The sequence below is a fragment of the Hemibagrus wyckioides genome, linkage group LG21 (genome assembly GCF_019097595.1).
Source record: "Hemibagrus wyckioides isolate EC202008001 linkage group LG21, SWU_Hwy_1.0, whole genome shotgun sequence".
Taxonomy (NCBI): Eukaryota; Metazoa; Chordata; class Actinopteri; order Siluriformes; family Bagridae; genus Hemibagrus; species Hemibagrus wyckioides.
In genome coordinates this window covers 5,215,268-5,234,241 of record NC_080730.1, presented here as the reverse complement: position 1 = coordinate 5,234,241, position 18,974 = coordinate 5,215,268, and the positions used below count along the sequence as shown (strand labels likewise).

The following is an 18,974-nucleotide window of genomic DNA, read 5'->3' as shown; positions in this document are numbered from 1 at the left end:
CAAAACACAAAGCTCCCTCTGGGTTGGGTCCTTGCCCAAATCGGCATTTTGTGATTCTTGAGAAATGCACTCAACCGTGATTGAGAACACAATTACAATTTGGAGAAGGCAAAAACAACTCAGAAACCCCTAAAGATTTTTACAGCTTAGACTTTAGAACAGATTTAAAACATATCAACAAAACAAAAGAAACAAAAAAAAACAAAAAAGAACTTTGCATCAGAGTCGCCTATTAACAAATTATACACACGTCATATTAAAAAAATTAACAATACACATATCAATGAGTCTTCTATATCGCATCAATGCAGCCAAATAGATCCTTAAAACACAAAAAAAGTTCCTTTCCAGATTTCTTTTTATGCCTGTTGTCCTGCTGCCAAGATATTCCACTGTAATGAATCACTGACCTCAAAAATGTAGAACAGAGGCATCTGTCTGCAGCACAAAGCTTTAGGTCAGTTTCCCATTCCTACGCCCCTGGACTTCTCCCACTTTAACAGTCATATTAACGTCATGAAGTCACGATATCGTAGCAGATAAGTGGAGTCAGAACAAATACAGTGAAGGTTTGAGATCCACTCTAAGACAACAGCTTGTTAAACAATAAAAGCATGTACAGCTTTTATAAAGGCTGCACAGGAGAGTCAATATGTCTGTAGTGCTGTCTGCAATTTAAACAGGATTGAAGGTAAAATAAAAAGCAGCAAACGCATCAATTAGCATCACACAAGCACATGACAAAATCATTTCAAACCAACAATGTTGACATTGATTCTGTTACCCACACTGGTGTCTACGATAACTGATCAATTCGGATTCATGTAATTCAGGATTATTGCGTTATTATGATATCATCTGAGAAACGTTCAGGATCTTTTGGGGATGTGGCTTGTGTACTGTTAATTGATGATCGAAGACTGCTATTGCTTGCTAGCTTTGTTTGCTTTGTAGGTCCAGGCAGCATAATGAGACTCTGGCCTCATTCTGAATATGCCAATTAAAAATGAGGCTCTATTTGGGGTAGGAGCAGTTTAAAGTTATCAGCCATCGAATATTTTTCATCTATTGTCAAGAAATCATGAGTTTGACTCTGTATGATACTACAGCCATCCAAAGAGAGCTAACAGAAACTCTCAAAACTAGTCTTGGAAGAGATGGTTTACATTTACATTTCTGGCATTTGGTAAACGCACTTTTCCAGAGCTACTTTACAATTCATCTCATTTTATACAACTGAGCGATTGAGGGGTTAAGGGCCTTGCTCAGGGGCCCAACAGTGGTAGCTTGATGGACCTAGGATTTGAACTCACAACCTTCTAATCAATAGTCCAACACTTCAACCAGTGAGCTTCCACATACCACCCTGTCAATTAAAGCAAAACTGGCCAATTATGAGTGCTTGTGAGCTGAGGTATGTGGAAGAAGGTAGATAGCACTGAACGTCTGGAACTGAATGTTTGAAAAGATGCTGGACTTTGTCTAATTTTTCTGCCTGAAAATTCCACATGGCCTGGACTTTACGAGGTCAATTACAGTAGGTTCATTGCAAACGCTAAGATTTTTATTTTTTTTTTACAACTTGTTAGTCTGCCTTATACACATCGTTCTCTGTAAAATCATCCTTGCAATAAGGATCATTACACAACACCTGCTACTTCACAGATCTCACATTCCAGAGACATTCCAAACAGGAAATATGTAAGACCTGAACTAAAAACCTCTACATGTGTTATACTATAATTATCCAGTAAAACTAGCCCCAGGTCTAAAATGCCACCCAGCTCCTACACGGTATCTCAAATGTCATACTTCGCATACCTTTAGCGTAAATATTGAGTTCACACGGGGTAACTCAGTCAACTCACGGTAACTCAGCCAGATATACAGCCAAATTCTATACTTTTGCAACCTAGACAGTGTTCTAAATCTTATGAAACTTGACGTGCTGAATGCAGTTCAGTTTACCTTGAACTTTTTTTAACATTAAGCAGTCACTTCAGGATTTCACAATCAGAGAAATGAACGCAAAATCAAGCAAACGCCACAATATTCAGATAAACTTGCATTTTTTTTTCAAAATGACCACGGCTTTTTCACAGAGTTCAACAGAACATGAGTGCAGCTATGCGTCTTCACTGGTAAGAATTCACATATTATATAACAATTTTGATCTTTAAAGTAGTTTTCCTCCAAAAAAGCACATAAACTCTGCAAGCTGCATTGAAAAATTTGTAAAACCCCCCCACACACACACACAAAATACTGAAGGGGCTGCCACATGTTTAAATAGAGGCTATCCCAGGTAATTAATTACCTACAAACTCTAAAGTGCAGTATGGATGTTCTGCCACTCTAGTTACTTCGTTTAGACGCCAACTGACTGCAGTGTAATGTGGGATGTCAGGAGGGCAGTGGTTTATACGACTCTAGGCTTTCAGACATTCATATTATTAATTAGAAATGAATAAACTAGTGCACTAATGGTGTGACTTTAGACATTCACTTAAATGCTTTAACTAATTTGTAACTAATGTTGTATTTGTGCAGAGTTTCTGTACATGTCTGCGTGAGTCTCTGGATTTGTCTCATATCCCAAAAACATGGAATAGATTGTTGTAGATTGCCCCAAGGTATCATTTGAGTATGTAAAAGTGTGTATCATGCCCTGTAACGGGGTGGTGTGCCATATAGGATGTGTTCACACCTTGGGCCTAGTGCTTCAGGGATAGGCCCCAGCTCCACTGTGCCACTGGTGAGGATGAAGCGGTTACTGAATGAATGAATGTTTCTGTCCCAAGTTTCATAACACAAATGTGTTACTTCAGTCACCTTTAAGTCACCTATGCATTAACTGATTGTAGGCATCTCTGTCACCTATTGATCCAGGATCACGAGAACCTCTAACATCAAGTATATCATTTAATCAAAACTTCAGGTCTTTTTTTCAATAAGAGGTCCAACCCTGTTCCAGCATGACAATGCCCCTGTGCACAAAGTAAGCTCTATGAAGACACTGCTGTGGACACTTGTGTGTCCTGCACTGAGCCCTGACCTCAACCCTGCTAAACACTTTTGGGATGAACTGCAGCTGACCTTTTTGTCTGAAATCAGTGTCTGATTTGACTAAAGCTCTAGTAGTTGAATGAACACAAATCCCTACAGCCATGTTCCAACATCTAGTGGAAAGCCTTCCCAGTAGAGTGGACAGATAGATCTATAAATCTTGATTGGGTTGTGATTTTCAGTAGATGAGTAGACAAACCTATAAAATACCCATTGAAAATAAAATATGTTATCATGATGAACTTATTTTCACACCTCAGGCCCAACAAAACTTCTTTAAGGGTGGCATAGTCGTTGTTTGTTTGTTTATTTATTTTTAACTCACTTGTTCTTGTACTCGTCCCGCTCGCGCTTGACTTTGGCTAAAAAGTTGTAAAGCGCCCTGAGTTCGGGTGTGATTGTGTCTATTTGCACCCCCACGCCGTCCGGGTGCGACCACGAGACGCCGGGCCCGTGCAACGTCTCCACGCGCTCCCCGCGCCGCCGCACGTGCGTGAAGCTCCAGATTTTGCCCGGCAGCCTCGGTTCGGTCGAGTCGGTCTGCACGGCCACGTCGCGCGTGAACAGCGGGTGAAAGCTCACTCTCTCGGCGGCAAGCTTCAGCTGGTTCTCCAGCGCCTTGTTCCTGCGCTCGAGCTCGTGCACCCGGGCCAGGAAGCGGCGGAAGCGCACGTTCAGCGTCTTCAGCACGTGGATGTTGGAGCCCAGGTCGTCGCGCAGCGCGCTCGCGCCCGAGGCGCTCCCAGGCAGCGTCGCGGGCATCCCAGCGGACATCGCATCTCCGAACAGCAGCGAGTTCATGATTTGATCCAAATCCCTGTCCGAAATTCAAGGTCGCTAACACAGGCTGAGACTCCGGAGCTCCGAGATGAGAGTGTCCAGATCCGCAAAACCGAGTGGACGTGATGTCACCATAGCTACTGATCGTCTTGTTTTGTCGCAATAATAAAAATCCACATTTTCGTTAGTCGATGCAGACGAGTCGGCTCGGTGTCAGCTCATTCTCCTCACCCTGCGCTGGGATGCGGCGGAAAGCTCGCGACTCAAACTCGGGAGATGCGTTAACGCTTGCCGCAGTATCAGTATTCGGAGGTGACAGTAATTCAGAAGCTCCTGGTACAAAACCGGTGCTATTAATCGTCTAAACCGCGCACGTTACTGTCCTCGCGTTTATATCCAAACTATTACAGCGCCTCTGGATCCTGTTACAGCCCTTTTGACCGGACTCCCTGCTACCGCATGAACCGCTCCGCCTCCCCATCCCCACCCGCACCGGACACGCACACTCACGCGCAAAGAAAAGGCACAAGGCACGAGCTTGGTGTTGCCAGATTGCTCCGTTTCTCTCCAAATCGGCCATGCAAATTAAGTAATTAGAAAACTGAATAAAAGCCTTAAATCCACCCTGAACAATTAACATAAAAATGACAATTTTCACTGTAAAGCTTACAGCTGTTCTTTTCCTCCTTTGTTGTGGTACCACCAGCAAGTTACATATTTTGTAGTGTTAATACATGAGAAGTTAGCTTCCAGTATATAAAACTTTAAAGGTGCGTCACTGATCCAAGGAATTATTTAAAAAGTCTAAGATACGTACTGCAATTGCACTGCAAAAGTTTTCCCTTCATCATAATTGTACATAAACCTAACATTATTTCCGTAAGTGTACTTATGGAAATGTAAACTATTTGTTTAAAAAAGCATAAATAAAGAAAAAAAATATTGCACATTCTTCTGTAGAACAGTATAATGCTGTTTATTGGAATAATTTTGAGACTACATGTAATTGCACCAATCAGGCATATCATTATGACCACCTGCCTAATATTGTGTTGGTCTGCCGTTTGCTGACCCGTCATGCACTGTGTATTCTGACAACTTTTTTTTTATTTATTTTTTTTTTTATCAGAACCAGCATTAACTTCTTCAGCAGTTTGAGCAACAATTTTTTCCTGCTTCTAACACATCAACTTTGAGGACAAAATGTTCACTTGCTGCCTAATATGGCCCACCCACTAACAGGTGCCATGATGAGGAGATCATCAGTGTTATTCACTTCGCCTGACACTGCTCATAATGTTATGCCTGATCGGTTTATCTGGTTAATAATAAATGAAACAGTTATTAGTTTATACTTAGTGAGTTTGCACATTCAGCAAAACCATGTAAGGAAAAAAGTCATTCTGGATGTTAGTTCTCTTGAATGAAATAAATTTAAAATAACTTAAATAGTCCTGCATGAAATGAATTTAGGATTACTTTATTAGCATGACAATATATTGAGGTTTGAACACAGGTAGTGTGTTTGTAATGATTCAGCCATCTCACCTGTTCCAAACTTACAAGGGATGAGTTTTCACAATAAAGGACACAGAAAACAACCCTCACCGTCAAGCTGTAATAAAGACATGAGCAAAGAATTAAAACTAAACAAAAAAAAAAAAAGATTATAGAGGATTTTATACTACTAATCACATGTAACGTGTTTTGTGCATTTAATCTACAATATTTACATTAATGTCACGCCATGTGCAATATCATTATCTTATCTTACTTAATATTATCCTAATTCTCAAGCACCTTTTTTTTTTTGTACATTTTGTATGTAAAGCATATTTCATTTCCATTTCATTTGTCATGTGTACTCTGAAGCAGCCTCTGGCAAAAGAATTTCCTTTGGGATTAATTAAGTTATATCGTTCTACCTTATCTTATCTTATAAGTGCATAAACAATTTACATGCTACTAAACAAAACATTAAACACACACAAATAGTGACTACTCATTTAATAATGAGTACTTCATCCTGTACAGGTTTGTCCAGAAACTTACACATGCACACACACACACACACACACACACACATTTACACACAATAATCACACAACCGAACATAAATATATATCCTCAGGGTTTTTTGGTTAAAAATGTTCTAGTGACATGAGTAGCTGTTGATCCTGATATTAGTCAGGAAATGAGAAATGTCACTTTTAATATGGCAGTTAATTATATGTATACATTATAAGTTGTTTGCCGTCCATGCTCAAAGAAGACAAGCGATCAGAAGACCAAACTTGTAAAAGCATGTTAAAGTCAATTAGAGAAGATTGCTGCAATCTTGATGACATAAAAACTGGAGACGAACACAGACTTACATCAACTGACAGTCAAGTTCTTCTGTAGTAAAGGGATGTCTAGAGCCAAGTTATTTCTTGGCGTTGTGTATTGCATAAATTTAAAGGTTAAAAAATATGTATTTTTTTTCATAGCCTGGCCTGACAACATAATAATGATTCATTCATGTTAATCGGTAGTCTTGACAGCCTATCAAAATATTTTATTGAGGCATATCTGTACCTGCTGGTGACCTGAGAAACACTCCTCATGCGAGTGGGAACTTAGACAGCAGTCAATGTTTATAAAATGCCTTTTGTGAAGTGCCCAGATTTTTTACCTTTCACTCAAAGGAAGTCTGTTTAGCCAAAAAAAAGTTAAATTAATTAAATTGCCATGCTGCATCACCTCACTTTCGCATAAACAAATGGTCCAATGTGCAGAGCTTAAAAGTTTGAAACAGGACATAGTTGGGCATCACTTCAACATCATCAACATCATTAGTGTCAAGCAGAAGGAATGCATTTAGACTTTTTAAGTTATTAGTTGGATTGGATTCAAATTATCAATATATGTGGTTTGATTATGGAGAAATGGTATTTTTCTTTCCAACATCCTTAACTATAATGAACAGCCATAACATTATGACCACCTGGCTAATACTGTGTTGGTGCCCCTTTTTGCTGACAAAACAGCCCTGACCCGTCAAGGCATGGACTCCGATAGATCCCTGAAGGTGTGCTGTGGTATCTGGCACCAAGACATGAGCAGCAGTTCCTTCAAGTCCTCTAAGATGTGAGGTGGGGCCTCCATGGATCGGACTTGTTTGTTTGTGCAGTAACTAAAAAACCCAAGGTGGCCTATCATTTGACCGGCTTGACCTGTTTTGGATTAAGACTAAGACAGGAATGGTGAGTATTGCTGTCATTTACCATTTAACTATGCAAAACAGTGCAAAAGAAATCCCCCATTTTCCCCTTTCACCCTGTCTTGGCTTATCATGTACATTTGTGTCAAAAAAATAATTATAATTAAGTAACTTTTAAATGTTATGGCAGTTTTGCGGACAAAATTAGATGTTTATCAATGTTATGGGAATAAGCAGTCCACTGTGTTACAGTCAATAACTTTAATCAACAAGGAAAAAAGGAAAATTATTATTATTATTATTATTATTATTTGTATTAATACTTTAATACTAACAATACTACTACTGCTACAACTACTATTAATAATTATTATTTATTATTTTTATTATTATAAATAAGATTTTTTTTATTATTATTTTGCTAATTAAATAAAATTGTGACAGAGTATTGCCATTGACATTTTTTAATCTTTTGTGAGTTTTCGAAAACTTTGGCGCCATCTACCGGTTAAAAGCTAAAATTACACTTATAGCTGACCGTAAAGCATTAGCTGTAATACAGACAACGGGCACTAGGGGGCAGCAGCGTCAATGGAAATATAGCCTGTTATCAATGAAATTTCCAACAAAGCAGTTTCACAGAAAATGACAGTAAATTTAAGTTAAATAAAATATTTATAACTTTTATATAATTATAAGTGTATCCCTAATGAGCAAACCAAAAATGACAGTAATTTGTTTTGTAAGGTGCAGCTGTGAAATTCCAGCAGTAACCAATAAACAAGTATCGTCCTAACCGTTCCACGGAAGATGCCATCACCACAACCCTCCATCTGGCCCTCACACACCTGGACTGCAAAGACTCCTACGTTCGAATGCTGTTCATAGATTTCAGTTCAGCATTCAACACAATCATCCCTCAGCAGCTGATTAAGAAGCTGAGTCTCCTGGGCCTGAACACCTCTCTCTGCAACTGGATCCTGGATTTCCTGACTGGGAGACCTCAGTCAGTCCGGATCGGGAGCAGTATCTCCAGCACCACCACACTGAGCACTGGAGCACCTCAGGGCTGTGTGCTCAGTCCATTGCTGTTCACTCTGCTGACCCACGACTGTGCAGCAATGCACAGCTCCAACCACATCGTCAAGTTCGCTGATGACACGACCGTGGTGGGTCTCATCAGCAAGAATGATGAGTCAGCATACAGAGAGGAGGTGCAACATCTAACAGCCTGGTGCAGAGCCAACAACCTCTCCCTGAACGTCGACAAGACCAAAGAGATGGTTGTTGACTTCAGGAGAGCACAGTGTGACCATTCTCCGCTGTCCATCGATGGCTCCTCTGTGGAGATCGTCAAGAGCATCAAATTCCTTGGTGTCCATCTGGCGGAGAACTTCACCTGGTCACTCAACACCAGCTCCATCACCAAGAAAGCCCAGCAGCGCCTCTACTTCCTGAGGAGGCTGAGTAAAGCCCATCTCCCTTCCCCCATCCTGTCTGTGTTCTACAGAGGGACCATCGAGAGCGTCCTGAGCAGCTTCATCACTGCCTGGTTTGGGAACTGCACCGTCTCAGATCGCAAGACCCTTCAGCGGATAGTGAGGACAGCTGAGAAGATCATCGGAGTCTCTCTCCCCTCTATCACAGACATTATCACCGCACGCTGCATCCGCAAAGCCATCAGCATTGTGGCTGACCCCACACACCCCTCACACACACTCTTCACCCTCCTGCCATCTGGAAAGAGGTACCGGAGCATTCGGGCCCTCACAACCAGACTGTGTAACAGTTTCTTTCCTCAAGCCATTAGGCTCCTCAACACCCGGGACTGAACTGTTCTACAATCTCACACACACTCTCACTCAGGACTGAACTGTTCTACACTCTCTCACACACACTCTCACTCAGGACTGAACTGTTCTACACTCTCACACACACTCTCACTCAGGACTGAACTGTTCTACACTCTCACACACACACACACACACACACACACACACTCTCACTCAGGACTGAACTGTTCTACACTCTCACACACACTCTCACTCAGGACTGAACTGTTCTACACTCTCACACACACACACACACACACACTCTCACTCAGGACTGAACTGTTCTACACTCTCACACACACTCTCACTCAGGACTGAACTGTTCTACACTCTCTCTCACACACACTCTCACTCAGGACTGAACTGTTCTACACTCTCTCACACACACACACACACACACACACTCACTCAGGACTGAACTGTTCTACACTCTCTCACACACTCTCACTCAGGACTGAACTGTTCTACACTCTCTCTCACACACTCTCACTCAGGACTGAACTGTTCTACACTCTCTCACACACACACACACACACACTCACTCAGGACTGAACTGTTCTACACTCTCTCACACACTCTCACTCAGGACTGAACTGTTCTACACTCTCTCTCACACACACTCTCACTCAGGACTGAACTGTTCTACACTCTCTCACACACACACACTCTCACTCAGGACTGAACTGTATATTAACTCTCTGTCTCTCACACACAGATACACACACTCTCTCTTGACTGTGTGGACACAAACACACACACACATAATTTATACTGTTCATTACTTACTGCACTACCTCTACCTGTCATCCGATGCTATAGTTATACTTATGTTTATTCTATTTGCACTACCTCAACTGCTGCTGTGTGTTTTTGCACAATACTTTTTTTTCTACGTCATTTCACTTTATCTATTTTATTTCACTTACATTCCAGTACACGTTCTTTTATTTCCTTTCAGCGCTAAGTGTCCTGTGTTCTTTTGTGTTGTCTTTATTGTCTTTTTTGCACTGTCTTGTCTATGCTCTGTTTGCACCTAGCTGCACACTGTGCACTTTACGTGGCTAAGACAAACTTCTGTCCTAGCTCTGTGGTGTTGTTTGTTGTTTTGTATTGTACTAGTAGTTGTATGTTTATGTAGCACCAGGTCCTGGAGAAACGTTGTTTCATTTCACTATGTACTGCGCCAGCTGTATGTGGTTGAAATGACAATAAAAGCTTCTTGAAGAGCCACAACGATTCAACTTACCCAGTAATATATATCTTTAATATTTATAACAGAATGATATTTGATGGCGCTAGTTTGATGAACAGCAACCGTAAACATAATAAAGTAAAATAGACGTAAATATAATAACTACACAGGTCCTCTGCGGTTTTGAAATAAACAACACATCTCAATAAGAAAAAAAAAAAGTTTCGATATATAGATTTCTATACACATTGCAGAAACCAGCAGCCTTGTACATTATGTAAAAGAAATGGATACACATCATTGTAGTCATGTGACATCGCAATATTTCCTTTCAGCTTATGTTTTCACGATATCGCATCCGCGGTTCGTCTTTAGCTATAATTGATTTCGAAGAAGGCTTTGCCGTAATGTCACAAGTTTTAGCACCCCATGCACGTGAGATTTTGCTTGCAAGCACAGATGCAAGCTTTTCGACAAGAGACTCAGCTCTTACAGCTCATGCAACCTGAAAAGGTCGCCTACATAGTCAGCCTAATCCAGAATTTTTTCAATAATGTACATGATTATCATCACATGTCCAACAATCTATATATATAAAAAAAAATCTATAACGGCATAAATATATCAACAAAATGTAAAGGATATAAAACCAGTTTGCCCCTAATATAAACATCCTAACAAAACAACAACAAAAAATCATATTTTGTCAGCAAGTGCCTCAACCACTCTGGCCAGAACTGCAGAGTCCAAATACGCCACTAAACCCCCCTGGTTTGCCCACTGCTCAACCCCCTGACACCCAGCGCAGGGGTTATTATAGGTCAGTTCCGCCCTGAGGTCCTTTTTGCCGTTCCTGACAGCAGAAAGGCACTGGCTGAGGTCACAGATCCCCCCTCCGAAGGCACGCAGTATAGCATGAGGGGCGCACGAGTCCCACTTATAGGTGCTGCCCTCTGAGAGTACGTACATATCCACCAAGCCCTGAATGACACACAGGATTTTATACCCCGCCCCTGAGGCGTAGGTCAGCTGGCCGTCGCAGAGCGGGGATAAAGCATCTTTCACTTCCTGCTTCTCACTGGAGCTCAGGACCACCGAGAGGGAGTCTGGGTTTTTCCCCACGGGCCGCTGACATGGCGTGAAAGAGCATATGTTGATCTCTTCATAAGAAACTCCCCAGAAGTACCGACCCTGCCATCTGAAAGAGACGAAAAGCAGCGATGTTAGGGAAGTGAGAGATGAACTGAAAGCTTTTTCTTACCCGAGAGCTGCATTATTGTTGGAACTGCAGTGCAACCACTAAAGTTAGTTCACATCACTTCATCAGGAAAACAGTTTTATGCCCTGCAATTCACTTGATACGCAAAATATCTTTTAATGCTAAGAGGTTTCGCCTACACTATATTGCCAAAAGTTTTGGGACACCCCTCCAAATCATTGAATTCAGGGGTTGGCCTCGGCCCCTTAGTTCCAGTGAAAGGAACTCAATGCTTCAGCTTCATACCAAGACATTTTGGACAATTTCATGGTCCCAACTTTGTGGAAACAGTTTGGGGATGACCCCTTCCTGTTCCAACATGACTGCACACCAGTGACCAAAGCAAGGTCCATAAAGACATGGAGTTTGGTGTAGAGGCCTGACCTCAAGAACACCTTTGGGAGTGGAGACTGCGAGCCAGGCCTTCTCATACTTCATCAGTGCCTGACCTCAAAAATGCGCTTCTAGAGAAATGATAAAAAAATTCCCATAAACACATTCCTAATCCTTGTGGAAAGCCTTCCCAGAAGAGTTGAAGCCGTTATAGCTGCAACGGGCGGGAGAACTCCATATTACATTCATGTTCATGTAAAGGCAGAAGTCACAGTTTTGGCCTGGGTCACAGTCTCCGCTCTAATTCATCCCAAAGGTGTTCTGTCAGGTTGAGGTCAGGACTCTGTGCAGGCCAGTCAAGTTCCTCCACACCAAACTCACTCATCCATGTCTTTATGGACCTTGCTTTGTGCACTGGTGTGCGGTCATGTTGGAACAGGAAGGGGTCATCCCCAAACTGTCCCCACAACACTGGGAGCATGAAATTGTCCAAAATGTCTTGGTATGAAGCCGAAGCATTAAGAGTTCCTTTCACTGGAACTAAGGGACCGAGCCCAACCTCTGAAAAACAACACCTGAATTCAATGATTTGGAGGGGTGTCCCAAAACTTTCGGCAACATAGTGCATTATCACGCGGTTCACTTTCTAGGTGCTCGTATTCGTCTAAGAACTACACAAGAGCTGCTCCATTATGTTCCTCGCATCAAGTGGTGACAGTTTAAGAGCACTAGGAACGTCTCGGCTAATAAAGTGCCACAGTCTGTTTGTACCAGGATAGCGTAGAGGAAAAAAGAGCAAATATTATGTACTGATAGTCGCAATCTTCTTGATTATGAATAAGGAACAAACCATGCATCGATGCATTTTTAGTGAATCAAATCTCAGTCGCAGTGATTTATGAGGTTTCTACAGAATGTTACACGAAGAAAGAAAGAAAACCAGTTATTCATGAACGTCATTACATGCTTTAGAGATGAATCACACTGAACACTGAACTCTGTCACTTCCAGTATGGAGCATGATTTTAGGAAATCGGTCCTCATTTGAAATGTTTTGATAATTTGACTGATATGTAAAAGCTAATAACGTAAACATCCACCATATCTTCCAGATATTGACACATATTTTACACTTCTGTGGCTTGGAGTGCTCGTATGTTTGTTATGCTCATTACAGAAGATCCTGTTTTTGTCCATTTTTGTTTTTTTTAGCTGAGCTTATTTATCTCTCTGGAGAGTAAGGCATTACAATAATCCAACCTAGAGCTTGACACAAAAGGAGAAATGAGTTTTTCTGCCTCGTATAGCGTTTTTCCCCCTTGTACTGTCATCACCTCACAGCAAACTGCCAACACGAAGCTTTAATTTATTAAAGAATGTTATATTTCTATGCATTCATACATTACACTGATCAGGCATAACATTATGACCATTATGTTGGTCCCTCTTTCGCTGCCAAAAACAGCCCTGACCCGTCCTGCACTGTGCATTCTGACACCTTTAGATCAGAACCAGCATTAAGTTCTTCAGCAATTTGAGCAACAGTAGCTTATCTGACCCTGTCACAGGCTCATCACTGTTACTTACTTGGACCACTTTTGACAGATACTGACCACTGCAGACCGGGAACACCCCACAAGAGCTGCAGTTTTGGAGATGTTCTGATCCAGTGGTCTAGCAATCACAATTTAGCCCTTCGTCAAACTCGCTCAAATCCTTACGCTTGTCCATTTTTCCTGCTTCTAACACATCAACTTTGAGGACAAAATGTTCACCTGCTGCCTAATATATCCCCCCCACTAACAGGTGCCATGATGAGGAGATAATCAGTGTTATTCACTTCACCTGTCACTGCTCATAAAGTTATACCAAAGTAAATATATATAATACAAGTCTTTATGAATTAGCTGTTGCTGTAGAAACAGTAACATATTAGAACAAACACATTAACATAACACAGTGGTGTAAAAACCGGAACGTAGTAATTGGTGTCCATACCAGTCATAACACAGTCAGTGGTAACGTGTGATACTTGCCTCTTGCTGGTTGGGTCTTTGCGTGTAAACGGCTGATTGATGACCCCCATCACGGGTTCTCCAGTTGCACGCAGGTAAACGCCGATAAGAACAAGTGCACAGGGAAGACCTGAGGAGCAAAACTCGTCGTCTGCTACCTCCCGCTCCTTCCCCTGAATATACTGACTGGTACCGTCTGCACAGTAGGAACATTAACAGCACAAGGATTAAGACAGCAACTGATAAGTTTAATTGTACCTACACCCAGGGCACATCGTGTAAAATTATTACGATCAAGGAAGCTTGTTTAACCCAGATTTGTTCCTCAGTGGTCACAGTAGACTTTTTCATACCAATGGGGTCGATCCAGATGGCCAAGTCCTCTGGTTTGAGAGGGAGCTGCAGCTTTTCGGCAAGTTTGTCTCGTAGCTGCAGCTTCTGATGGATGGCTTCGGCCAGGAGCGACGCGGCTGTTCCATCTCCGTCCAGCACTTTGGCCAGTAAAGCCGTCGTGTCCTCTTGTTTAGTGCATACAGTAACGGTCACGCTCTCTCCTTAAGGATGACAAAAAAAGAGAGGTCTACATCATATATTACCATATAGAGGTTTTTGTTTCCAATTCAATAATGCAGACATAATAAATAAATAAATAAATAAATAAATAAATAAATAAATAAATAAATGTATAAATGTTAGAAACAGTATATACTGCTGTTTCTAACATTTATTTTATTTATTTTATCTTCATTATTAAATCGGATTAAAAAATTCTGCCAATTTCATTTATTTATTCATTTATTCATTCAACATTATTGAATCAGGTTTTTAAAAATCCAGCCAATTTCCTTACAAAACTACACAAAGCTTACTTCGCATTTCGTCACACCAAAATAATGACTCTATTACTGTTTCCTGCTCTTTATAATGTCTTCTCATGTACAAAGACTTAATTCCATGATTTATTTGTAGGACTCTTTCCTTTACAGCATCGCTTTATATACAAGTAAGACTTGCATCACCAAAAAAAAGGACCTTTTTTTAACGATTATTATTAACGATAATATTTTATTAATTGAATATGTTTTAAATACATGTTTAAAGCCTAACATCTCTACTCCTACACTTCTCCTAAACACCGGAGGGATATATGGAAATCCGAGATGATGCAATTTTGGAAACTCTGGCTCCTCTTTAATTGACTGACTGCTAGTAGACTAGATCACATTGTACTGTCTTTTCGCAATCTGATTACGTAACTCTGATTACATGCCCTTTCTTTTTATAATTTTAGTACATGCCTGGGCATCTCATCTCAAGACGATCAAACAAGTCACTGTACAGAATCGATCACTCACCGAGTCCGTTCTCAAACTTGTTGGATTCCTCCCCGTAAATGAAGCCATTCAACTCTGGAAACTGTCACACAGAGGTTTCATTAGACGGCGATTAGACAGTGAGAATCCTGCCTCGTACAGTCTTTTTCCCCCTTGTACTGTCATCACCTCACAGCAAACTGCCAACACTAAGCTTTAATTTATTAAAGCATGTTATACTTTTATGCATTCATACATTACATTTAAGTGTCTGGATCAGGCATAACATTATGACCACCTGCGTAATATTGTGTTGGTCCCCCCCCCAAAGCAGCCCTGACCCGTCAAGCACTGTGTATTCTGACACCTGTCTATCAGAACCAGCATTAACTTCAACAGTAGCTCCCTGTCTCTGTCACAGGTTCATCACTTCTTCCTTACTTGGACCACTATTGATAGATACTGACCACTGCAGACCGGGAACACCCCACAAGAGCTGCAGTTTTGGAGATGCTCTGATCCAGTGGTCTAGCCATTACAATTCGGTCCTTGTCAAACTTGTTCAAATCCTTACGCTTGTCCATTTTTCCTGCTTCTAACACATCAACTTTGAGGACAAAATGTTCACTTGCTGCCTAATATATCCCACCCACTAACAGGTGCCATGATGAGGAGATCATCAGTCTTATTCACTTCACCTCTCAGTGCTCATGTTATGCCAAAGTGAATATATATTTAGAGACGCTCGCTACACGTTCACCTGTGCACAGACGTCGTGTCGGATCATTTCCTGTATCACGACGTCGGCAAGCGTCTTGAAGTCCTGGATGAACTTTTTGTTCTTGTCGGCGCCGGTTTTCTCCTGCACCAGCAACTCGAACAACGGCGCCTCCTGCCTGCACACCCGCGCCACGTTGGCGGCTTTTTCAGCCACGCTCAGCAGCAGACGCAGCAAATTCGCCATCGCTGAAAAGAAATGAGGGAAAAGCTCAGAATATGAACGTTAGTCAGCAGGTAAGAAATTACTGAGTCGTTCATTCGTACACCTTCTGTTAAAAGCATCCTTGACCTTTTAACCATTGTGCTGATCGAAAAACTTCCTGTGACTCATGTTAGCTAAGTGTTTAGTTATATAGCAGTACATCAGACTGATATTTGAAACAATTTACTGATGTATACGGATGGCAGTTTTAGGTAATGTACATGAGCATTTGCTCAATGCTATTTTTACTTCTCTAAAATGATATTTATTTAGTTACTGATATTCTTGGTTATTATTATATGGGCATTATCATCATTACAGATTTAGTGCTGATTGTATCCTTTCCATGCTTTAGCTCCAGGAGGTTTATAATGGGATATTCAGGTCAGGCTTTTAAAATGCAGGGCATAAAAATATCACATTAAGTGGGACAGATAGAAAAAGGTTATTAGAGTTGAATAGAGGAAGTCGTTTGAGAGAACGCTGGTGGCGTGTGCTGAAATTTCCTCCCCCCTGAAAGGTTACTATAGATAGATAGATAGATAGATAGATAGATAGATAGATAGATAGATAGATAGATAGATAGATAGATAGATAGATAGATAGATAGCACACTCCATCTCAAGTCCAACAAGACATTTTTGTGCTGCTTCTCCTACACCGGGGTCACCTGGAGTGTATCCCAGGGGGCCAACACATTACAACACATCAAAAACATGCTCACACACAATACAGGCAATTTTAGAAAGTCCAGTCAGGAAACAAGAGGGAAACCCCCCCCTGCCCAAGCATGTGGAGACCATGCGGACACAGCACACGCAGGGCAAAGGCGGGAATCGAGCCCCTGGAAATACTCCCTCTTTCATTTTCTGCACCAAAGTGACACTAGGAACCTGAAGCCTATCCCCTGAACCGGGTACAAGCCCATCGAAGGGCACAATCACACTCACTACAGATAATTTAGGTATGCAGATCAACCTATTACCTGAAGCTCAAAGAGAGAGAGAGAGAGAGAGAGAGAGAGAGAGAGAGAGAGAGCATGCAAACTCAGCGCACACCTAAATCAGGTGGGAAGTGAACCCCAAAGCCTAGAGGCAAATGTGCTAACCACTAAACCACCGCGCGACTCACCCTCTAGCACGAGCAATTACCATAGCAAATGAACAAGACATATACCTGAATGGAATTATGAACAAAATGCGCTCTATTATTATCCACTCACCTCTACTTACTTGTCAGATCTCTCAGTAGAAACCATGGGGATACAAACTTTGGCATCCAAAGCTTGTAATGTGGCAAGTTATGTCACGTTGAACAACAATTTTACAGCATAATTTTCCTGCATCTCGGCAAACACGTGGAAAATAATCAACGTCTTTGTTGTGTTATACGTCCTGCCATGAAGAAATTAATTTCCCCTTAACATCATGTCCTGAAGTGTTTAATTCTTAATTCAATTTTTAAATTAAAAAACATTTCATGTTATATATATATATATATATATATATATATATATATACATATATATATATTTTATTAATAGTCACGTTTAATGTTGTCGCACATCTCAGTTCCTGTTATCACTTTTGATTTGACCACCACGAACAAAAGTTCTCACTTTCCCCCCACCCTCTCTCTTTCAAAGTTAAAACAAATAAAATAGCCAGGAAAATGTTTAAGTAAGCCCTTCACGACACGTGAACGATCACACGCAAGTTGTTCACGCAAAGCATACGTCATACAAGTTGTTACCATAGAAACGTCACCGTGACGAATGACTGCGTTTAACGTAAACTTGGGACTTGTACAGCTACTTAGTACAATGAAATCATCACCTGATCTAAAATGAATTAGAAACTCCACCAGCACCATGGTATTTAAATCAGTAAATCAGTTCTCGGGGCAAAAAACCTAGAGGACCTGTTTGAGAAAACACTGTGTTAAAGGAAGAGGATATACATGAGGGGTTTTTTTTTCCTTATGGAAAAACAAAAAGCTCAGATTGAGGCAGGAAAACAAAAAAAAAAGAGGCCTCATTGCAACGTCAATAATCAGTCAGTTCTTTGAATTGCTTATTGTGCTTACTTGTACATTTATTACCCTTATTAATGAACTGAAAGGAGTCATTTCTATGCTAAATATTCATCTCCCACCATCTGAACTATTTCTTGAAGCCCAGCTCCAGAAGCTGCATCCAAATACAATGCAAATATAAACATAGACATTTCTGCATGTATATTGCCCTCTGTGACAACACATTTACTGCACCAACCTAGAGATTAAATAGCATACAGGTGAAAATGATCATGCATTGACTTTAGAGATCACACTGGCAATCACATACGCACACATCTGTACGTCAACATCTGTCTCAACCACAAACACAGAATGGAAAAAGAAAAAAAACAAACAAACAGGAAGCTAATGCTCACCTTGAAATGAAGCTCGTTTTGTGTGTTCTGGATTAAATTGGTGCAATCGAGTTGGTCGGGTCACTCATTCGAGGTTTGTTATCGACACAGGGCAGGAAAGGCGATAGGAAAAAGAGCACTTCCTCTATCAAAACCTCCATCTGACTGAGCCGACGCTCCGTCGCTGCTGTAAGACTCGAGCCCTGCTGAACCTCGGCGCACCACGCATGCGCGGGATCGTGACGCACGCGCACTGCGTGGAGAGAGAGAGAGAGAGAGTCTGCGGCTCCGGTTCAACTGTGTTTTTGTTTTTTGTTTTCTTTTTTTTCCGTCGACGTTTCTGCTTGTTTTGTTTTGTTTTTGTTTTTTTTTAGTCACAATGCATGCCACACCCTGAAATAAAAAAGAAACTTTAACTTGAATTAACAATTGTTTTCTGAAATGAACCGATTTGGGTCACTGTATAGGTCCCTTCTTTACTGTACACATTATCCATGAGAAACATTTCTCTTCATGCTTCATTTAATGTGCCACAAATATATTACAACATAAGCTGTATGAAACAATAAAATAGTTTCTACGAGTCTCCT

At 41.1% G+C, this 18,974-nt stretch overlaps 2 protein-coding genes across 3 annotated transcripts in view; both read right to left on the bottom strand.

Annotated features, from left to right (window-relative positions):
• iffo2b (intermediate filament family orphan 2b) overlaps positions 1-4,313 on the bottom strand; it is a 47,351-nt gene extending 43,038 nt beyond the window's left edge. The window contains exon 1 of one of the 2 annotated variants that reach the window (XM_058373682.1): positions 3,392-4,313. In XM_058373682.1, the coding sequence (XP_058229665.1) occupies positions 3,392-3,867 (476 nt within the window). In that variant the 5' untranslated portion in view covers positions 3,868-4,313. The remainder of the gene's footprint in view (positions 1-3,391) is intronic. The other variant, XM_058373683.1, reaches the window with a different exon arrangement.
• A 5,803-nt stretch (positions 4,314-10,116) lies between these two features.
• On the bottom strand, positions 10,117-18,605 carry inpp1 (inositol polyphosphate-1-phosphatase). The gene is made up of 6 exons (XM_058373978.1): positions 18,406-18,605; positions 15,752-15,957; positions 15,034-15,094; positions 14,032-14,232; positions 13,700-13,874; positions 10,117-11,270 (listed from the first exon to the last, which is right to left on the bottom strand). The coding sequence occupies exons 2-6, from the start codon at positions 15,953-15,955 to the stop codon at positions 10,769-10,771; spliced, it is 1,143 nt and encodes a 380-aa protein (XP_058229961.1). The 5' UTR covers positions 15,956-15,957; positions 18,406-18,605; the 3' UTR covers positions 10,117-10,768.
• Positions 18,606-18,974: the final 369 nt, after the last annotated feature.